This window comes from Bos mutus, chromosome 26 (assembly GCF_027580195.1).
Source record: "Bos mutus isolate GX-2022 chromosome 26, NWIPB_WYAK_1.1, whole genome shotgun sequence".
NCBI lineage: Eukaryota > Metazoa > Chordata > Mammalia > Artiodactyla > Bovidae > Bos > Bos mutus.
The window spans coordinates 34,429,965-34,453,432 of record NC_091642.1 but is presented as its reverse complement, the minus strand read 5'-3'; the positions used below and the strand labels follow the sequence as shown (position 1 = coordinate 34,453,432).

The window sequence follows — 23,468 nt, the reverse complement described above, 5'->3', positions numbered from 1 at the left end:
GGACTGGAGGGAAATTTGGGGTGGGAAGGAATGACAACACGGGTGTAAAGTGGCGGGATGCTTTGTTAAGGTGTTAGTTATTGTGAGTCCCCAGTCCCTTCCTAGCTTGTTGTTGAAATTGCACAAGGTGCAACACATGTATACCTGTGGCGGATTCATTTTGATATTTGGCAAAACTAATACAATTATGTAAAGTTTAAAAATAAAATAAAATTGAAAAAAAAAAAAAGAAATTGCACAAGGTGCCCTGAAGCGATAGAGTAATAGATAAATAGAGTAATAAGGGGTAGACCTCTGAGGGCCAGGGAAGAGTGGAAATTCTGGAGCATTGGGGAGGGGATGGAGGTTGGTGGGTAGTGGGCACCCTTGCTTGTCCTGTGGTTGTGTCCTGGTCAGCAGGATGGTTATACAGTGCCTTACGGAGACTCCACTCTAGACACCAGAGCTTCCAGCAAAGATGAAGCCCCCTCACCAGACCACCTCCATCCCCACTCAGCAATGGAGCGGAAAGCCTGTCATGTTTCAGGGTTGGACAGTGAGAATTTCAAAAGGGCTCAAAGCAGAGGAGAGATTAGGAGTCCTCCCCCTATTTTCTAATCTATGTACTTCTCCCTGATTGTGGTGTGAACCAGGGAGGTAAGGGGATTCCAGTAATGATTGTGATCGCCTTTTTGCCAGCTCAGAGGGAACCAAGATGGGCTTAAGTTAATATAAAGAAAATGAAGGTAGCAAAACTTCTTAGGTGCCTAAACATGATGGTTTGAGAAGCAATCTGCTCCATGCTTAAATAACCAAAACAAAAAGCAGAAAATGACAGGGGCTGGCACTATGGGAGGCTATGGGATTTAGCATAGCTGTGATAAACCATGGTGTATTATTTTCTGTTTGGGAGCAGTCTCTTTTTCACAGGGCTTTTTCCAGCTAGGCAGAGGAAGGTACTGGAGGGAAGTTAAGTAGAGAAGGAGAAAGAATTCTTTTTCCTTATTGGTCCTCTTCTAACTTACTCCCTTATTATAACACAAAGCACAATAACATAACTGTACATGTGGTAGATGGTTGTATATGAGCCAAGTGTTAATGAAGTTTTATTTCCTGGTAATTTCTTCTCCTTTCCTCTAGGTACATGTCACACTTGAGTATATCCTGTGTTGTCCATGCTGTCCATTCTCTGGATTATGGCGGCAGAAGAAGCACTGTCTCATCAAACAGACATTGTTGACACACAGAACACAGACCCTCGTGCTCCCCTGTCTGTCCCTCCCACAGATACTTTTCTCAATCAGCAGCTTTCTCTTTGCCATTGCAGAGGCTCTGGAGCAGGGACCTCTATGACATTTCCATTTTTCCTGGAAAAAATTAAGGTGAATGGTTGCGTGGATAGGCATTGCAAGATACATTTTCTATATGTAGTCTGTATATCCTTAATTCTAAAACACGTGATAAAAACAGATTTTTAATGTTCTGAAAGTAGGCATGTGTCTTGTAATTAAATGTCAGAAGAAACCCGTCTGTTTCCAGGCAGAACTGTAAGTTATGCTGTGTTTGTCATTGAGCACATATGTGCTCAGTTGCACGGAAGATCTTTTTATCTGATCACCAACTCAACAGTTGATCGCCAACTCAACAAATTTATAACAATGCTTAATGTAGGTGTATTTTAATTTACATTCTTGATTCCCAGTTGGCTTTCGAAACCTTTTAAAGATTACAATTCAGCAAACCTAACCTTTTTTTTTTTTTTAATGTGGCAGGTTAGCTGTCATATGCCGAGTAATGAACTTAGGAAACAATAGGAATTGTTACATACTTTGGACTAGATCAGAAAATTTCAGAGTTGGGAGAGATTTGTATGACCAAGTCATGGGCTGAGAAGGAGTTTTATTTGAGAATGGTTCATCTAGTAAAAGGTTCTAACTTTTCCCCCTAAAATTTAAGCACATATGCAAAACACTAGCTTGGGTGCTCTGGGATTTGAAAGGATGTGTATGGGGAGGAGAGAAAAAGAATTTGTAGTCAGGCTCAAGAATCTGAAGTCAGACTCTTAAGTTGTGTATATGAGATACAGTCATGTTAGTTGCTCAGTTGTGTCCGACTCTTTGTGCCCCCATGGACTGTAGCCTGCCAGGTTCCTCTGTCCATGGGATTCTCCAGGCAAGAATGCTAGTGTGGATTGCCATTCCCTTCTCCAGGGGATCTTCCTGCCTCAGGGGTTGAACCTGGGTCTCCTGCACTGCTGGCAGATTCTTTACCATCCAAGCCACAGGGAGGCCCTTGTGTATGAGATAGATCACACTTGAAAAGAAGCTGGAAATGCAAGGCATTAAGCAAGTGCTGTTACTTAACAACTTCCCTTGTAGCTCAGTTGGTAAAGAATCCACCTGTAAGGCAGGAGACCGGGGTTCGATTCCTGGGTGGAGAAGATCCCCTGGGAGAAGGCAACGGCAACCCACTCCAGTAGTCTGGCTTGGGAAATCCTATGGACAGAGGAGCCTGGTGGGTTATAGTCCACGGGGTCGCAAGAGTCAGACATGACTTAGCGACTAAACCACCACCAAGTTACTTGGCACTTTGAGAGGAGAATTATGCTCTCAGAATTTGGAGGAGCTTGGAAGCCTTTAAAAATATAAGGTTTGAACTAGACCTTGAAGGATGAGCTGGGATAACCACGCGATTAACAATCTCAAAAGTAGAAAAAGCACTGTTATCTTTCTCTACTCTTTATTTTTTTGGGCTCTGCTGGCCCAGGATGGATGAAGGGCCTAATGTAAAGGAGTGCAGGATGCCTGGCTTTGGCTTTGTCTCCAGTTAGTCACCCCCACTAAGCTCTGCAGAGGCAGAGACATTGACAGCAACATGATACCTCTTGCTTCAGACTGGCCTGGTACTGTGGGCTATTACTGTCTTCAAAAAATGAGTGTGTGAGCCACCATGTTAAAGTCTTGAGTATAAGACTCTAGAAGCCACGTGTTCTATAAGAGTTTCTCCTGCCTCCTAGCACTAGCAGTGTCCTGAATTAGAAATTTGTGTCCTTGGCAGTCTTGATTGCTTAGCAAGTACGGTCCAGCACTTAAGGTCAGTTAAGTGTGGTGAATTTTTCTTAAGTACAACTTGTCTCCTTCTCAGAGCTACTTTAAGTTCCCCAGGCAATGTTCCCATATGAGGGTGGTCGTCTGGAGAAGCGTAGGCATTCTCCTCCCCTTTTTATTATTTTTTCCAGGTTCTGGAACCAGCAGTCAGTTCTCCTTCCTGCCCTCCCCTGGCCCCAGGGTTTGTGACTTCTCCCCGGAGACACTTACTGGAAACTTTTTGAGCCAGTGAGGCCTGTTTTCCTTTAGACCAATGGGAATATTGTCATGGATGAAAAGATTTGAGTACTACCATTATCACATGGAGTCTATGTAACAAGACTGTTTCCGTGTCTTGGCACAGAGCCCCAGTTAACTTTGCTTTGCTGGATGTAGGGACAATGAATTCTGTTTGAACAAGACATCATGTGTAACAAATACTTTTGCAAAACCATGTCCTTTTAGCAGTTATTTTAGTAAAGATGTCCTTCAGCATAAGTTTCAGCACAATAGATGCATTTAAATACCTATACAATGCTTAACAACATATTTTTTAAAAATCAACTTTTAATTTTAGAATAGTTTTTGATTTACGGAAAAGTTATAAAGATTGTACAGAGACGACTCATATACTCCATATCCAGTTTCCTCTATTATCTTAGTGTGATCGATTTGTTACAATCACCCCTACCCTCGCCTGTCTGTAACCTTCCACTCCCACGATAAGAACCCTCACCCATATTGTCATCTGTTTACATAATTGTCCAATGCCAGTATACATATGTAGCAGTATATGAACTATGAACCCGTATCCCCGTGGGAAACAGCTGTATCAACAGAGTCATATGTTTTCGTATGGTTCCTTTAGCCTTTAGTTTTACAAACTTCACTCATTTCCGAAGTGACTCAGGGCAGTACCCTTTTTCCTACTCTCTTCAATGAGGTTCTTTCATACATTTGTAATAGAGTTAGATTCTTTTGTCATAGCCAACATTCCATTCAGGGATCCCTTAACCTCATGGATAATTTCTTTTTTTAACTGTGTACCACAGGTTTTGACAAATATTGTCACGTATCCATCATGATACCATACTGAATAGTTTCACCACTCTAAAAAAATCCCCTAAGCTTCACTTATTCAAGACCTTCTGCCCCAGTAGATCTAGGGCAGCCACTCATCTGTTTACCATCTCTATCTAAATTTAACAAATATTTTAAAATTAAAAATTTTTTTAATAGTTGGAGATTTTATAAATCAAATGGGTTTCCCAGGTGGCCCTAGCAGTAAAGAACCTACCTACCAATGCAGGAGATGAAAGAGACATGGGTTCAACTGGGTTGGGAAGATCCCCTGGAGGAGGACATGGCAACCCACTCAACTATTCTTGCCTGCAGAATCCCATGGACAGTGGAGCCTGGTGGGCTACATCCTTAGGGTCACAAAGAGTTGGACATGACTGAAGTGATTTGCTGCTGCTGCTGCTGCTAAGTCGTGTCAGTCGTGCCCGACTCTGTGCGACCCCATAGACTTAGCACAGCACATAAATCAATCGGACTTTCATAGATAGTACTTTCTTTAGAAGTGAATATCTTTGACCTTAAAGATACTATGTTTTTTGTTGTTTGTGTTTAGTTGCTAAGTCGTGTCCAACTCTTTGCAGCCCCGTGGACTGTAGCCCACCAGGCTTCTCTGCCCATGGGATTTCCCAGGTAAGAATACTGGAGTGGGTTGCTATTTCCTTTCCCAGGGGATCTTCCTGACCCAGGGATTGAACCTGCGGCTTCTGCCACATCTCCTGCATTGCAGGCAGATTCTTTAACCACTGAGCCACTGGGGAAGCCCAAAGATATTATAGCTGTTATCAGTTATTATACCTGAAACTCATGGATTTGGGGCTGGCCTCTTGAAGTAGCAATGCAATTTTCTCATTTTTAATGAAGGAACATTTCACTCATTACATCTGCAAATGTCTGAGACATTTAGAGGAATCAGGATACTTTACATGGGGGTAGGAGGATGAAAGAGGTAAAGGGGATGTTTCAATAGATAATGTAAGAGATTTCAGCTAATGCAGGAGAAGTGATGGGTAGCTGTAGCTCAGAATAGAGTGGTTATGAATCAGTTGTTCAATATGTGCTATAAACAAAGATAATACCTAGACAGCAGAGACTTTATCAAGTACTAGGATCAGGTTAGGCATTTACCTGTAGTTCAGGATCTTTATTTTAATTCTTCAGATTCCTTGTTGAGTGTCTGCTCTGCTTGATTTTGATGTGCCATATGCTCGAAGCATGCCTTCTTCTGGTGTGACTCTTTGGTCATGTACTTCCCCTTTGGAACAGCTGGTCCCATTCTGCAACATTCAAGGGCTTCCCTGAACTCAGAGTTCAGGGCTTTCCTCCCTGACTTCCAAGGCCATTTGCTTATCCTTGAAAGAAAAAGGCATGAGTGACCCTTGGTCATACTTCACTCCCCAACCCCCTATTTCAGCATGTCCCTAGTCCCACGGTTGCTGTTGAATATGTAAGATCACAGTAAGTTTGGGGAAGGGAGGTAGACAGGTCCTATGTACTGGAGGAGAAAAGGGACTTCTGTTCTCTTCAGGGTAACTGAAGTTGCCGTGGGGTTACTTCTGAAAAATAAATGGAAGGTGTTAGAGCGGGGAAAGATAAGGGACACAAGAAGAGAAGACAATATTTTATTTAATCTGAACCATATACCTAGCGTATAAGTGAAGAGGAAAGAAACTGAAACTTGGTGAGTGCCAATTATGTGCTGGGGTCTGTGATGGGAGTTCTTATATATTTATTTCCTCCTTTCCCCTACCGTGACTCTGTGAAGTAGATTTTTTAAAGAAAACTTCAGTTCACAGATAAATAGGTTCAGAGAGGCTCACCAACTTGTCTGATTTCACACAGTGAGGATTTAAATCTAGAGCTCTTTAACTCTAAAGCCCTGGCAGCACATTAAAATGACCTGAGCCCTTAAAGAGAAATCCTTGCTTGAACCTTAGACCAAATTCCAATCTCTGAGAATGAGGATGGGCATTCGTGTTTTTAAAGCACCGCCATTGATAACAATATGTATAATGTGCAGCTGGGGTTGAGAACTCTGGCTCTGCTCTGAGCAGAGCTTTTCCTTGTACTCAGTCGGTCAGTAGTGTATGACTCTTTGTGACCCCCATGAACTGTAGCCCACCAGGCCCCTCTGTCCCTGGGATTCTCCAGCAAGAATACTGGAGTAGGTTGCCGTGCCCTCCTCCAGGGGACTCTTCCTGGTCTCCGGAGTTGCAGGCATATTCTTTACCACTGAGCCAGTACCTTTCCTACTCTCCTAAAAGAAGGGAAGGGGCATTTTCTGAACCAGTAGGCACTCTAAATACTCCCAGAGTACTTTTAGATCCACCCCATGCCCTGTTTCCTGTCCCTCACTGTGATTCTTATCATCTCTGAATAAGCAGGCAGATGGAGTGGGGGCAGAGGTTGTTATCAATGATAGAGAACTACAAATATGACTGAGTTAATCTAATCCATGTTTTTTTTTTAAATAAGACATGTGCACGTGGTGCTGATAGACTGTCAAGGTACAGTATCTGATACTGGCAAGAAACTATAATGATGGATATATGTTATTAAATTTTGGCAAAACCTGTAAATGTACAGGGTTTCCCTGGTGGCTCAGATGGTAAAGAATCTACCTGCAATGCGGGACACCCGGGTTTGATCCTTGGGTTAGGAAGATCCCCTAGAGAAGGGAATGGCTACGCACTCCAATATTCTTGCCTGGAGAATTCCGTGGACAGAGGACCCTGGTGGGCTACAGTCTATGGGGTCGCAAAGAGTCAGACGTGACTGAGCGACTAACATACATACACATAGAATGTAACATCAAGAGTGAACTCTAATACAAGCTATGGACTTTGGGTGATAATGATGTATCAGTGTAGGCTCATCAGTGGTAACCAATGTCTCACTCTGATGGGAGATAGCAAGCAAGGCTGTGGAAGTGACAGAATTATATATGGGAAACTTCTGTACTCTCTGTTCACTTTTGCTGTGAACCTAAAACTGCTCTAAAAAATAAAAGTCCATTAAAAGTGAAAAAAAAATAGTGTCATGAAAATTTGATATGATTTTCAAAAGGTGCTGGTAAATTTTGTTTGTTGAATATTCTTACAGCAAATGCCAAGTAGTGCTGATTTAGTATCTCGGTTTATAGCAGGTATAAGAAGATGGGCTTTGGGTGTATTCCTGGTGGGAAAAATTTTATAAATTCCTAAGATTAGATTTTAAGAAGAACTAAAGAGCCTCTTGATGAAAGTGAAAGAGGAGAGTGAAAAAGATGGCTTAAAACTCAACATTCAGAAAACTAAGATCACAGCATCTGGTCCCATCACTTGATGACAAATAGATGGGGAAATAATGGAAACAGTGATAGACTTTATTTTGGGGGACTCCAAAATCACCACAGATGGTGACTGCAGCCATGAAATTAAAAGACACTTACTCCTTGGAAGAAAAGTTATGCCCAATCTATGGGGTCACACAGAGTCGAACACGACTGAAGCGACTTAGCAGCAGCAGCAGCAGACAGCATATTAAAAAGCAGAGACATTACTTTGCCAACAGAGGTCCGTCTAGTCAAAGCTATGGCTTTTCTAGTAGTCACGTATGGATGTGAGAGTTGGACTATAAAGAAAGCTAAGCGCTGAAGAATTGATGTTTTTGAACTGTGGTGTTGGAGAAGACTCTTGAGAGTTCCTTGGACTGCAAGGATCTCCAACCAGTCCATCCTAAAGGAAATCAGTCCTGAATATTCTTTGAAAGGACTGATACTGAAGCTGAAACTCCAATACCTTGGCCACCTGATGCAAAGAACTGACTCCTTAGAAAAGACTCTGATGCTGGGAAAGAAGGAAGGCAGGAGGAGAAGAGGACGACAGAGGATGAAATGGTTGGATGGCATCACCAACTCGATGGACATGAGTTTGAGTAAGCTACTGGAGTTGGTGATGGACAGGGAAGCCTGGTGTGCTGAAGTCCATGGGGTCGCAAAGAGTTGGACATGACTAAGCGATTGAACTGAACTGAACTGAAGATTAGATTTGTTAATTGCCATACAGCATTTAACCTTTTACTTCATGTTTCTTGAAGTATGATTTACCATGTCTAGGACATCCCTATCAATTATAAAACTCCATCCTTTTGCAGTCTCCTTTTAGCCTTGAAACCAACCACAAGTAAGAACTGTTTAATATCAAAATGATATAACATTTTGAACACTGTGTCAAATGTTATGAAGAACATTTTGGTCTGTTCAAAAATAATAAAAACTGCATAGATAAACACAGGTATTCTTGAAATTGGGGAAACATGTCATTTTGCACAATAGTTACCCTGGCCATTTCTTTTAAGATACATAAAAGCAGAGTACCTCCTTTCATGAGTTTTATCAATAGACTTTTGTTTTAGTGGAGGGTTAGAAACAATGTCAAGACCAGAATGCCCATTCTCCACCCTATCCCAACCAGCTACCCCTGCCCCCCCCTCACCCGATACAGAAACTACCATCATTACTCTGTCTAATTAATGTTATTCCTATTTTGTAACTGTTGGGTGTATGGAGAGTGCCTCAAGTAGTCAGAACACGCTGTGGATATTTCATGTTGGATAGAGTATATAGTCCTTTTTAAATTCTACATCTAATGTTATGTTCCACAAAGAAATCTAAGAAAATCCTGATATAGCTGCCTGATTACTGTGCCACAGGGGAAAAAAAAATGCATAGTGAATATGCTGGCTTCTGCTGGTATAACAACTTTTTAGCTTTGACCAGTTTGTTGTTCAATTACTTTTATTTTTCAAATAACTCTTACAAATAATCTCTTTCATCTGACTATTTGCTTCTTAAATGAAATGTTGAGGCTTCAAATTATAGCAATTAAAAAAACCCAGCTGAACCTTGTCCTCTTTCAACCCCCAAGCTGATTTTACATATTGCTACTGTCTCAGTAAATATTAAATCATGTCTTTAAAACTCTGGAACGATTCCCTGATAAAACTATTGCATATCATCAGTTTCCCACTTTTCTACCTAAGAGTCTTTCTTATCTTTTATTGCAGAAGTCTCAAACATACAAAATTCAGAAAATAGTAAATCCAATCCCCATGTACCAACTATCCAGCTTCAACAATTATCACTTCATCTGTAATCTTGTTTTATTTATACCTAATCTACTACTCCTTTTTGAAGCTAGTCTCAGACTTCTTCTGTAGATATTTCAGCATGTATTTCCAAAAGATATGTACTTTTGGAAAATAACCACAATATTATATGTGTCTTTAAAAATAACAGCTCTTTAATATTATATAATATCCAGTGTTCAAATTTCTTCAGTTGTCCTGAAGTTTCTTTTAAATTGGTTTAAATCAGGATTTCAAGGCCCAGTTACTGCCTTTGATTGGTATATCTTTTCAATTTCTTTTACTCTATGGGCGCCCCATCCTCTTTTTTCTTCCCTACAACTTCCTTGTTAAAGAAATTGAGTTATTTTATAGTGTTTCCTCCAGATCAAGTTTTACTGACTGCATTCCTGTGGAGCCTTTTAACTTGGTTTTCAGTGCCCCCAGGCCTCCTGTGAGCTGGTAGTTGGATCTAGAAGCTTCAATGTTGGCAAGACTGCTTCAGAAGTTGTGCTATATACCTCCATCAGAAGGTTGTCAATGAATGTTCATACCTACTTTTGTGATATAAACAATCATTGGTGATTATGCTTAGGTTTATTCCTTTTTTTTGCAGGGAGGTTGTTTGCACAATGGTTATACTCAAATTTTTTTCTTTAATTATCTGGAATACTTGAGGGAGAAACTTCTCCCTCTTCATCAACTATTTGGCTCTTCTATTGGTGCAGTTTGTGCGGCAAAGGCAGGTTGAGTGTTGATATTTTCCGTTTTTATTTACATTTTTTTGGAATAATGAATTGGTTCCAAAGATGAACAATGATTTCTTTATAGTACCATCATGAATACATGAGTGTCAATATATCTAACGTGTTTCAATACATTTCAGTTATAACATTATTGCCACTCAAATTTTTTATTACTTTGGCCAGCAGAAGCCACTTGAAGTTGGCTCCTGAGTCCTTTTGGAATGACCCTAGTAGTTTTAGACAGTGTCCTTTATTTCTGGTACGACAAGATGTTCCAATCTCATCTTACACACTTCCTGCCTCAGACTTGGAATTTGCCGTCTTTCCAAAGAACCTAGGTTCATTTTCGTGGAAAACACTAGAGGTCACTATCTTGTGCTAGGATAGAAGACAGTAATCTATTAAAGACTTAGGAATGAGCTCTGTGGGTATTTGGGAGAACAGTACTGTAGGCAGAAAGAGCGAAGTGCGAAGACTCTGAGGCTAGAGCAGGGGCAACATGAAGAGAACAGCAGGAAAGTCAGAGAGGTGCTGGGGAGCAAGCCAGGTAGGAACTGGTTTATGCTTGGAGTGAGATGGGAGCCCTGGGAAGGTTTTGAGCAGAAGAGTGATATGCTTGGTTTGGTTTTAACTGAATCACTGTGAGTACTGGGTACAGAATGACTGAGCAGGATTGAGAGCAGCATCTGGGAGACCAGTGGGAAGGCGATCATAATAAACCAGATGCGAGAGGATGTGGCTTGGCCCAGTGTGGAAGCACTGCAGGTAATGAGAAGAGGGCATGTTCTGGAGGGGGCTTTCCTTGACATGTTCAGATGCTTGTCTGTTTCTCCCACATAACCTCTCACTCACTGTGAATCTTGATCATTTTTTTTCTCCTTCTAGCTTTGACAGTCTTTTTGCATCCTATAGTTCACAGGATATTTTGTAGACATGTTCTTTTTGGAACTTTTCTCTGAAACAATGATGCCCAGACAGTCATAAACCCATTATAAAATTGTTGGTTTTTACAGATATATCCATCACATCAATTAAAAGCATTTTCACCACAATAGGACAAATACCAAACCAATGTTTCTTATTAGAAATCTTGGTATCTGGAAAAGGCATCCACTGGATTCTCATTTAGTATAACTAGTTTTTATTATAAATGGCAAATGCTTTAACTCTGAAACCTTTAGTAAGGTAAAGAAAGAGTCTTATGCAAACTCAGATTTATTAAAGCACTAAACTTTTTTGGGCGGGTGGGGTGGGCGGGCGCTGTGCCATTAGGATCTCAGTTCCCCGACCAGGAATCAACCCCGTGCCCCCTGCAATGGAAGCATGAGTCCTAACCACTGGACCACCAGGAAAGTCCAGCATGAAACATTACTGAGCACATAGTATGCTGCTGAGCACTGAACAAATAACAGAAACACCTAAACTGAAAAAAGAAAAAAAGCCCCTGCCTTTATTAAACTATGATTAAAAGTACAGTGGAGAATATATTTTTATAGAGTAAAAAATAGCCTTTAGTGGTCACCAATTTAATAGCTTATGGAATATATTTGGAGGTAAAATGATAGCTCAGCTGGTAAAGAATCCACCTGCAATGCAGGAGACTCTGGTTCAGTTCCTGGGTTGGGAAGATTCCCTGGAGAAGGGATAGGCTATCCACCCCAGTATTCTTGGGCTTCCCTGGTGGCTCAGATGGTAAAGAATCTGCCTGCAATGCAGGAGGCCTGGGTTCAATCCCTGGGTTGGGAAGAGTCCCTGGAGAAGAGACAGCTACTCACTCCAGTAATCTGGCCTGGAGAATTCCACGGACTGTATAGTCTGTGGGATTGCAAAGAGTCAGACAGGAATTAGCAATTTTTCACTTTCACTTTCAAAATGTCTTATGGTGTAACTGATTTTAGATACAAATTCTCATGCGGAAGAAACAATGCAGAAAAAGCATGAACTACGAATCAGTGAAATCAGATTTATGTTCTGCTTTGCTGCTATTTATTAACTCAACCATTCATCAAAAATCTACTAAGCACCTACACTGTGGGAGAAACTGTATCAGGTGCTGCAGAGCATAGTAGCAAGTAAGAGAGACCAGCTCCCTGCTCTCAAAGTGAACATGAACTTGTAGCTTAACATCTCCACATCTCTATCCTCGCTTAGACTACATGTCGGGTCTCTTTGAAACCTAAAGTGCTAAAGTTTGACAGCCTCATGGAGGGAGAAGGTGCCCAAACAGGCTGCCTTAAGACTTGGAAACTTACCTTCCTGTGGGTTGTCTCTTATCCCGATTTCAAAATAACTTCATAGACACCGTTTTTTAAAATGCTTTGGTCAGTCTGTATTTGGGTCACCGTGGCAAAGCCTAGGTGTGGCAATTCCTGCCTATAAGACTTCGGAGGTAGGAGGTGAAGGTTTGGAAAAGGTAGACAACTTGCATCAGCACAGCTAGACAGCTGTTCCCAGCGAGCAGCCTTCTCTGCCGTCCCACCATGCCTTCCAACCAATACCACAGTTTCTTCAGCGGCCGCAACCTTTGCTTGGGTGACCCGGTGCTCTTCTGGCGTAATGAACTCCAAAAAGGGATTGCTCATCAGGGAATCAGAAATAAGCGGATTTGTGGGGCCAGCACAACTGTTCTTGAGTCCCGTCCTTTTTCCAGTGGGTATCAAGGTAACAAGTTTCTTGCTTCAAAGTTGCAAAAAGTAAATCGCTTTTTTTTATTTGCTTGCAGACAAGATACATTTTTCAAGGCTGGGGAGGGGGGAATGGATTTCTGTATCAGAGAGAGAGGGAAAATCTGAAGAGAGATCTGAACACACATTGCCTCAAGATAGAAAAAGTTACAGCCCGGGCAAGCTTTAGGGGAATGAGCTGCTTAACTCCTCGGCAAGTCTGTCCTTCAGTCAATGAAAAAGACATAGGGTTTGAGGTTCCTTCCGAAACGGGGCAGGCTAATTTAGCCCCTCCCACGATCCCGAGGGTCTGTTATATCTCTGTTCCTTGAGTACCTCTTTCACTGAGACCGACCACAGCAAGCAGAGGCTGAAAAATAGAGCAAAGAGGAAGAAAACAAAAGCTGCCAGTTATGGAAGATAGAAGGGGTAAGAGCAAAATTGATTTGATCTGAATCCTTAAGACCAGGAAAAAATAAAAATAAAAAACAAAAAAAGGAAACCAAAAGCCCAGACCAAAAGCAAGTACTTGAAAGAGCAAGAGGCAAAAAGCCCTATATACACTTTCCCACCCTCTCCTTCCGAGAGGAGGCAGACAGAAAAAACTTTGGGGAATATTTTACAAAGCCAAGCTCCAGGGTTACAGTCAAGGGTGACTCCTGAGCAAGCTGGAGCGGCTCATGAATATTTATGAGCAATTGGTATTCAGATCTGGTTTTTTAGAGGCAAAAGACTTCTTCCGTCCCCACAGTTTAGGAGGCAGCTGCCTCTTTTGCAGTCCGGAGTCGTCTTGCTTCGGGTCAGTACCTCACTGCGGCGTTTGCTGGAAGATGCTGGGCTGCCTGTGTAGATTTGCTTTGTTCTCAAATTTCCTGTGTGCTTTCCTGTTGTGAAATTAGCAAAGGCTTCTCTGCTTGGAATTAGAGAAGTTAATGTGGCAAGAGGCTGTCTCAACAGGACCCCAGAGTATGTCTTGCAAAACGCTAAACCTTTCTTGGGAGATGTGGGGGAGTGTGCATGAGTATGGGGAGTGAGGGGAGGGAAGTCTCCAAGAACAGTTTTATCTTTAAAGAGTAAGGCTTATCTGACTGACTGACTTTAGATTCTGTCTGAAAACTACGAGAGCAGCCTGGTTTGCACAGATGGTGTGCGGTCTCTGTCTTTTACCTCTTTTGGGCATTTTCTGCCAGGACAGAGAACACAGAGAGCCAGCTGCTTGCCAGCCCATGGGAGCCAGGAAGAATGTCTGCAGCGGCGTGCTTGTGTAGGATTGCAAACCTTCATTATCTCCGGTTTCTAGTATCCCCACGTGTTTTTACCACATCGAATGTGGAGGGATGGGATGAGTAGCCAATAGAGTTCTTAATAATGATAAAAATGATAGCTGTTAACATCGTCTTTCCTCTGTGCTGGGAGCCGTCCTAAGCCACTCCCCGCGACTTATAAAGTGAGTGTTATCATCATCCCCATTTCCCAGATGATGGCGCTGAGGTAGTGAGAGAGTAGCTTGCCTTGGCATCACACAGTAAGTGGTGAGTTTGGATGCAGGTGATGGACACAGGGTCCAAGGGGCTATTTCCCCATTCTGTTGCTCCAATTCAAAGTCTCCTGCTACTGCCCTGGACAGTGTCGATTCGGTTTGCAAATCTTTAAAGCTACTGGGGAAATGATATTGATGACATCTCAAGTCTGGGAAGCAATCTGTGCTTTGCTATCAAGTTTACATGCATTTTTTTCCCATTTGGTGCCTGTGGCCATTCTCTATGGTAGAGTCCAGGCATTTTTATTATTGCCTTTTATGAAAGGGCAATTACTGCCTTTTATGACTGAAGCCAAGAAGGGTTAGATGACAGGAGTCACACAGCTAGTTTTCAGAAGTCCACAGCAGACTGTCCCCTGCCTTTGGTTTCCCTTCTAACCTGCAGATGGAGCTGAGTCATCTTGGAACTTCTGTCCCCACCCCCAGACACTTTTAGTTCCTCAAGGCACTTGGGGAGCTTCTTTCCTGTTCTAGGTCGTTGCAAGACACCTGTCTCTGCCTTTAAGGCTGATTTAGCTCTCTCTTTCCCGTTTAGTCTGGAACCAAGCTGCTCCAGCTTGGTTTGAATCTAGCTCCACTGTTTACTTTAAGCCTCAGTCTCCTCATCTTTAAAATGGGGAGAATAATGTTATCTACCTCACAGGGTGTTGTGAGGACTAATGAGGGTTCTCAAGCAGGGTTCTCAGAACAGGGCCAGATGTATATAGTATGTGCTCAATAAATGTTAGCTGTTGTGCTCACTCCTTGGTTTATCTTGGTTGTTCGTCCCTCCTCTAAGCCTCCCCCAACCCTTTGAGCCTTGTATTAGCCATCTGTTGGATGTTTCTCCTACCTCCGTACTCACACCTACGCTGGTCCTCGTTGTACTTGTCCATATTCCTGCTTTCTGCATCACTTCCCAACCTTCCCCGACTGTAATTTCTTTATTCACCTTTGGATCTGTAGGGTCAGGCACAGTGTTTAGCACGTAATGGGTGCTCAGTAAATAGTAAACAAAGTGACATTATTTTAGTTGATATTCATCTGAGTGTCAGTAGGCTGGTTTTCAAGGGGACCTCTGAGTTTGCAGTAGAATCCTACTGGTACAAACAGCTCTTTTGTGCAATATGTAAAGACACCCCTCTAAGTGAACACACTGAGAATCAAAACACATCTCTTCTAGGTGGGTGATCCTCAGAGCTGATGTGACCCTGTGCTAGCTAGGGCACCCAGTTTAGCCAGTCCAGCTCTGGCTGAACTTCAGCCCCCAGCTCCCCTTCCAGCCCAGGACCAAACTGGAGATTTCAGATGCCTCGTAGCACTACCTCATATCGCTGAACAAAACATCTGGTTGCAGAAATAGTGTTCTTCCAGCCCCATTTACAGCAGCCAAAGTCTGAGACAATGTGCTCTGGAAATGGAAGACAAACAAGTATCGCAGAGCTTGGTCCTGGATAAAATCATAAAGTACATTAAACTTGTTTCCAGCACCCTCCCTTTCTTCTTCCTGGCATACCTTCAAACTCATTTGACAAATATTATTGTATCTTCCATTTGTAAGTCCCTGTGGCAGATGTGGGGTGTAAACAATTTGCTCACAGTCTAGCAAGGAAGGCAGACATACACACAACCAACTCTAACTGAAGCCAGACTCTGCGAAGTGCTAATAATCATAGCTAACATTTTTTATTATAATTTATTATGTGCCAGGCACTGTCATTTTTATATGCATTGTCTCATGTAATCTTCACAAAAACTTCCTATGATACAGGTTTCTCCATCTGACAGCTGTGGAGGGAAGTTACCTGGCCAAGGTCACCCAGCTAGTAATATTCATAGGCAAAGGGGGGAATTTAGACCCTTGGAGTCCAGTGGCAAAGCCTGGATTCCTAATAGATTAAGTTCTCCTACTTTCCTAAGAGCCATATTAAAAGTTTCAGGAAAATCTCCTGAGAACCAGAATAGGGAGTGATGATTTTGGGGAAAACTTCTCAAAGGATGGGACACTTCAGTGGGACCTAGAAAGATGAGTAGAGTCTGGAGCCCACAGTAAGCATCTTCCAAGTCCCTCAGTGCTTAAAGACCATTTTTCTCTCTTACCTAAACTACAGGCTAGATTTAAGAGTAAAAAGCTCTTTTCCACGTTTCCAAGTTTCAAGTAGGGAACCTATTTACATGTTCATCCTGGAAATTTGAAGGCAGAAATCCAAAGTTTGTCTTGCATGATCATTGGGCCCATTTGGTAAACAGTTTTTACAAATGGCAGTGACTAGTCTTGCTTATACTTGGCCAAACCACATTTTAAGTGTATTTTCTCCCTTGTGTGGTCTTTTGCTTGCTTCTGATTCCATAGTCAGTGGTATGCCCAAGAGAATTAATGTTTAATCCCACCTGCCTGTGCAGAGTGAAGGTGAAGACTGGGGCACATCCCCTCGTCTGTTTCCTGTGAGCTCCATTCCCTGAAAAACTCTGGAGGGAGACCAAAATTGAGGGCAGCCCTTGCAGTAAAGAAACCTCAAACCTCTGCATGGTTTGATGAAAGCACAAATTGGCTGAGATACTAGCTTTGTCTTGGTGTGTGTGTGTGTGTGTGTGCTGAGACAGTGTTTCTTATACATCAATGAGCAGAGCATGTACATCACTGTGGACCTTGTTAAAGCACAGTTTCTGGTCCAGCATCTCTAGAGTGCTGGCCTGGGATTCTGCATGTCTGACAAGCTCCCAGGTGGTGGTAAAGCTGCCCCTACTTAGGCCACATTTCAACTACCATGTCATAAGGTCATTGCATGTCTTAGTCTCAGGACTTATTTTGGTACCGAACAACCAAGCCCTCCCTCCCCAGACCTCCACCCACTGAAGCTACCACTTTGAGTTACTGATCAGCTATGTCATTGCAGGATGATAGGAAACCTAATTCTTTCTTTCATCTGTTCTTTCAGTAAGTGTATATCCCAGAATTTTGCCACACAAGAAACAAATCTGAATCTTAATCACATACAATCTGTTATTACACAAAAAAGGCCCTGTGTTGGATTTCCTGAATATCTCCCACCTTTCCTCTGTGTCTCCAAGATTCCTTAAGCTGCTTTCATTCTCTGCCTCCAACCTGGGAAGTACTGGCTGCCCGAGTACTTTGCTGGGTGTCTGGAGTGCCAGAGAGCTGGGGCTAGCAAGGATCCAGAACTCTGAGACCGGGAGCAGCATGTCAGGGACACTGTCTGCACCGCAGAAGTGAGGTGAGAAGGACCCCAGACGCAAAGGAGGAAAGTGAGTGCAGGGAGGACGGATGGAATTTCTTTAGGTTTGGAAACTTGAAGGGATTATAAGGAAAAGAGAAGTTGTGGGAGTAGAGAAGGCAGGAAAGAGTTTGCCTAACATACTTCCATCCCACAGTTTTTGTGCTGGAATTTCAAAATGAATTTAGAGACCCAGGAACACGCCCTTCATAAAGAACTATTTTCTTCTAATCCACAGAAAGGATGTGGACAATTCCTTTATATCCGTGAGGATGTAAGAAATATGGCACATACTTGCTGTAAAAAAAACAAACACATGAAATATGAATTAGAGAAGAAAAGAAAAACAATCACTCGTGACAGTATTTTGGTGTATTTCCTTGCAGTTCCTTTTTCTAGCCTGGGTTCTCTCTCTTTTAGCACTTACTAGACTAGGACTTTGCAAAATTAAGAGATGGCACTCTGATTGTGAGCTTGTGTATACAATTTTAAAGCCAGACTTCTAGTGCAGTAATAAAGGACAGGTATTTTCTGCCTCATAGCATAGTCTTTGTTAGCATAATTTTTATAGTCACATAGTTTAACAATTGGAGAAGGAAATGGCAACCCACTCCAGTGTTCTTGGCTGGAGAATCCCAGGGACGGGGGAGCCTGGTGGGCTGCCGTCTATGGGGTCGCACAGAGTCGGATACGACTGAAGTGACTTAGCAGCAGCAGCAGCAGCAGCAGTTTAACAATGTCCCTGTTATTGAACAGTTAGTCTGTTGCCATTTCCAGTAAACATCTTTGTGTGTGAAGTTTTTCCGTGTGTGGGGTTGCATGCTGAGGATAGAGTCCCAGAAGCAGAATGACTGGATTAAAATTTGTAAAATTTTTTAAAGTTCTTGATTACTGTCAGCAAGTTGCTTTACCAAAGTGGGACCCTTCGTGCTTCCACAACAGTTCCTGTTTTGCTACATCCCTGAGAGATTAGGTTTTGTTTTTTTAATAGTCTTACCCACTTTTATGTTGTTTTAGTTTGTATTTGTTTAATTGCCAGTGAATTTGACATTTTACACGTAGTGTTCTCCTTTTGTATGCTCTCTCATTGCCTGTTTCTTACTCACTGGATTTTATGTTTGATATTAATTTATGTGAGCTCTTGATATAATAAATATATTCAAGTTTTTATGCTATATTTGTAACAGTTTTTCTGAAATCTTAATGTTTTTATACAGAGATTTACAACTATGAATAGATCCAATGCATTTCTAATCTGTGGTGTTATATTTCCAAAAAAGTTTGATATTGCATTTATTGTCTCTTAACCCAGAATAATTTTTCTAAAGTGCCAAGTAATTGTCATTTTTATTTAATTCATTACTTTTAATTAATTTTTCATTTTATTTCACAATGATTAGAGAAATGGCTTTAATATTTCTGAGGTTTCTTTGAACCAAAGCATGTAGTGAATTTTTACAAATTTGTGAATGCTTGTGAATAAGATATATTCTGTTTATAATATATGAAATTGGATATTTGTAAATCTATCCAGTCATTTCAATTATATGGTAATCCCTCCTCAACCATAATTTTCTCCTATGTGAAATTATAGTGTATGTGCATTAACTTTTATATGCTTTTATTGTTACCTACACATTTTCATTCCAGGAGAAAGAATCTAGGGAATCACTTTTTATTATGGCTTATTAGAAAAGGATGGGGAGTGGTGATGGAGACTTAGGACTATAAAAAGAAGTAAAGTAGATGCAGAGAAGGAGTAGTTCAATAAAGTTTTGAGAATGATGAAAGAAGAGGAGACAAAGTTCTCAGCATCTTAGGCAGAAGAACTTTATATGGCTACATAATCTTAGGAAGTATTGAAGTGTGGTGTGAATGCAAATTGCCAGATCTTTCCTTTCCAAATAATAATTGCAGGCCCCAGGTGGCTAGAGCCAAGAGGTGGATCTGGTTGGCAAGATTTAGGAGGTGAGGGTCAGAATTTCTGAACTATAAAATTGAAACAGGATTGCTCAAGCGGATAAAGACTCGGACATACATGCACAAAAGACATCTGAAGCCAGGTGTCATCAGCAAAATAATCTTTTAGGCATTGCTCTGAAAAGGCAGGATACAGAGGACTTTAAAAGCGTCCAGTGGACAAGGATTGGTAAATGGAAAGTAATCGTGCAGTGGGCTTCCCTGGTGGCTCAGCTGATAAAGGATCCGCCTGCAATGCAGGAGACCCAGGTTTGATTCCTGGGTCAGGAAGATTCTCTGGGGATGGGATAGGCCACCCTCTCCAGTATTCTTGAGCTTCCCTGGTGGCTCAGATGATAAAGAATCTACCTGAAAGGCAGGAGACCTGGGTCCAATCCCTGGGTTGGAAAGATTCCCTGGAGAAGGGAAAGGCTACCCACTCCAATATTCTTGCCTAGGGAATCTCCATGGACTGAGGTGCCTGGTGGGCTGCAGTCTACAGGGTCACAAAGAGTCGAACATGACTGAGAGACTAAGCACAGTGTATAGTACTTATACTTTCTAATGTAAGCTGTGTCAAATGTTCTTGATACCATCTTTTGCTTAATGTCTTCTTCTTTTTTTTTTTTTTTGCAAATAATCATAAGGGCTTTTTCATAGATTTATTTTCTTTTTCTTCTTTTTTGGTTGATATAGTAATGGTAGTAGGCTGCAAAGATTGCAGTGCTGAATCCCTGGAATTTATCAATGTTTCCTTATATGGAAAAAGAGTCTTTGCAGATGTCATTAAATTAAGGAATTTAAACCAGGGAGATTATCCTAGATAATCACAGATGGTCTAATAAGAGAGAGGAAGAAGGAGACCTGACACAGGAGAAGGCAGTGCAATCACTGTAGCAACATGTTCTGCTACTGGCTTTGGATAGGGAGAGAGGTCCACAGCCAAAGAATGGGGAATGCACAGAATGCCATCAAGCAGATGGAAAAGGAAAGGCAGCCCTGCCCACACTTTATTTTAGTTCTGTGAAGCCTATTTCAGACTCGGTAACTTCAGAATTATAAGAGTAAATGTGTGTTGTTTTAAGCAGTTGAGTTTATGGTAATTTGTTATGGCAGCCATTAGGAGACTAATACAGTAAGTATTTGATACCTGGATGTGGTGATGGCTTAGTTCATTAACCCACAGGTTTATAGAGTGTATTGAGCCACATGCTGTTCCAATCAACAGCCACATGCTGTTCCAGTCAACTTGCAGTTCTCAAACAACTATTTGAAGTCGGTGCTGTCCTGCTCTTACAAAATGGGAGACCAAGGAATAAGTAGTTAATTGACCTTCCTAAAGTCTCTCAGTTGGTAAGTGCTGAGGTTGAGATTTGAACCCATAGTCGTAGATCTTATTATTTTGAAATATAGTTCACATACCATGTAATTAACACATTTAAAGCCTATGATTTTTTTTTTTTTGCTGTCTCGCATATAGGGTTATCGTTACTATCTTTATAAATTACATATATATGTGTTAGTATACTGTATTGATGTTTTTCTTTCTGGCTTACTTCATTCTGTATAATAGGCTCCAGTTTCATCCACCTCATTAGAACTGATTCAAATGTGTTCTTTTTAATGGCTGAGTAATACTCCATTGTGTATATGTACCACTGCTTTCTTATCCATTTGTCTGCTGGTGGACGTCTAGATTGCTTCCATGTCCTGGCTGTTATAAATAGTGCTGCGATGAACATTGGGTTACATGTGTCTCTTCCAAATCCAGAACCCCCCAGCTATCCCTTCTTTCCAGAGCTCACTTATCTGAACGTTTCAGCTCTCCCTGGAAGACCTTGCATGTGTTGGTCTCCAGAGCCCCCACACTGGGGTTTCTAATGAGGAGCTGGCCTGAAGCATGCTCACTCCTTGGAGTTTTTTTTTTTTTTCCTTGGAGTTTTAAAATACCTGTATATAAGCTTGCTTAAACAATTATGGAAGTGATACTTGCTTTTTTAAAAAAATGATTCATTGTAAATGAACACATTTACAGAATTGTACAGATATCACTATGATCAATTTTAGAACATTTTATAACCACAAAAGGAAACCTGGTACCCATTAGGGTGAATTTAATTAACTTCCATGTAGTTCTTTTCTCACTTTCTCTATTTTTGAGTTCTTAATTTTAGTTCCTTTCATAATGATCTGGTACCTACGAAAGTAATTTTTTAGAAGGGCATCAGTGTGGTAAGAGAGTGACAGCTTGTCTAAGTATAGATACCTTATCCCCTTCAAGTAATTGGAGGTATTCCTCTATTGTTTTGAGGAGTTTGATTCTGTAAAGAAGTTTGAGGACACTGTTTTTCAGCTTGAATATTTTTCTATTCTCTATTCCTGACTTAATTTTCACAGTAAGACAACTGAGTATAGACTTTCTGTTATAGATTTTGCTTAGAAAATGGTAAACCCTCTTGATTTCCAAATTCAGAACTTCTTTAGGGCAAGAAAGATTTCTCTGGTCATAACTTGAATCAGTCCTTGTATTTTGTTCATTTGCTTTTCTTCTTCAGTGACTTATTATTTGGATCTCTTATCTCTGAACTTACTCCATCTTCCTTCTCTTTCTTTCTTTCTTCCTTTCTTTTCTTAATTTTTCTTTGTATTTTGACAATATTTCCCTAAGATTATTCTCTATATCACTGATTCAATTTTCCTTAATTATCTCTAGTATGAACTTCCATTCAACTGCAATATTTTAGATTTCCATGAAATCTTCTATCTCAGAGTGTTCTCTTCTCAGAGCAACATCCTCTTATATCCAACCAAAAAATAAATAAATATTTTCCTCTCTTTCCTGCATCATATCTATTTTTGGAAGCAGGCTTTCCTTCTACCATTTTTTCTACCTTATTGCAAAATTTATTTAATCTAAGGCCTTACCCTTGAAAGAAAATAGATATTTTTGTATGTGTGCACAGATGAATGTGTTTGTTGTAACTACAAATTGGCCCTTGCCATCTACCTCTACAAGCCTAAAACCATGTGCTGCTGCAGCTGCTGGCTTTTAACATCCCCTGAAGGGAGTTCAGAGAGGAGAGCAGAAATGAGGCTCTGGAAAAACTGGCAGAACAGGTCTTCAGATAGATACTTTCAGAAGCTGATTTTATGAGCCCAGTTCTTTTATCTCATCTAGAAAAGCACTAAATTTCTTCTTGGGGACTTCTGCTTCTTTTGATTAGCAGAAACCTCTGCAAAAATATGTGCTTAAGTGCATGTACTCCCCCGTCGCCAAAATCACATATATGCTGACCTTCCACCTAACTCTTTGGAGCAGTTTCCCAGGGCTGTCTGACATGCTATTTCCGCATCTATATTCCTCTTTTGGCTCCAAATAAAACTTAACTTGCAACTCCCACGTTGTGCATTTTTCTTAAGTCAACAGTGTTTTTCATCTTATTCTAAAAGGAGTTTAAGGAAGCATTAGGGGAGATTCACCCTGGTTCAGTGTTAGAGATGAGGAATGAGTGGTCTCCCCCTTGACTCCCTTAGATCCATTTGGATCCTGGAATAATACAGTCACCAAATTCTAACCCCCCTTCTGTGAGTGGGAAGATATCTCAGTCCTCAACCCATAAGATCTTACTAGGATCCAGGAAAGAACAGTTCTGTTGCCATAGAGTCACATTTCAGAGGATAGCGAGACTAGTGGTGTCAGGATTCTGTCAATATTTTTGTCCAGAGGCATAAAGCCATTCAGGAAGAACCCTTCTCTGGGCCCATTTTCTTGCTTTTCCCCTTTTCTGCTGAGAACAAATCTCCATTAAACTGCAGAGTGAGCTCCTGTCCTACTGCTTAGTATCCTGGCCAAGTAATGCTGATTTTGGAGAACAGTTGTAAGTCTCTGTATACTCATGGTAGACCTAAGATTACCAGTTCACAGAGGCAAAAAACCCCACACAAACAAGCAAAACAAAGCAAGACGAAACAGCAAACCCGGGGGCTTCCCAAAGAGTTCCCTCTCCCCTCCCATCATGTCCCGCTTCTCTTCTCCCATAGTGCACTTTAAAAAACAATTATTTATTTATTTGTGGCTGCACTGAGTCTTCATTGCT

The 23,468-nt window shown here is 41.3% G+C and overlaps 2 protein-coding genes across 7 annotated transcripts in view; one reads left to right on the top strand and one right to left on the bottom strand.

Moving 5' to 3' along the window:
- The window catches only part of TCTN3 (tectonic family member 3), a 47,794-nt gene extending 35,410 nt beyond the window's left edge, over positions 1–12,384 (bottom strand). For 2 of the 3 annotated variants that reach the window (XM_070364009.1, XM_070364008.1), the window contains exons 1-2: positions 12,247–12,384; positions 5,271–5,494 (exon numbers count right to left, since the gene is read on the bottom strand). The gene's annotated coding sequence lies outside the window, so the exon portion shown is untranslated. The remainder of the gene's footprint in view (positions 1–5,270; positions 5,495–12,246) is intronic. The other variant, XM_070364010.1, reaches the window with a different exon arrangement.
- ENTPD1 (ectonucleoside triphosphate diphosphohydrolase 1) overlaps positions 10,442–23,468 on the top strand; it is a 106,837-nt gene continuing 93,810 nt past the window's right edge. The window contains exon 1 of one of the 4 annotated variants that reach the window (XM_070364013.1): positions 10,442–10,541. Coding sequence is in view for 3 of the 4 variants with exons in the window: in XM_070364011.1 (XP_070220112.1) it covers positions 12,475–12,655 (181 nt within the window). In the remaining variant the exon portion in view is untranslated. Of the gene's footprint in view, positions 10,542–12,412; positions 13,087–23,468 lie in introns of those variants that run through there. The other 3 variants (XM_070364012.1, XM_070364011.1, XM_005898835.2) reach the window with 3 other exon arrangements.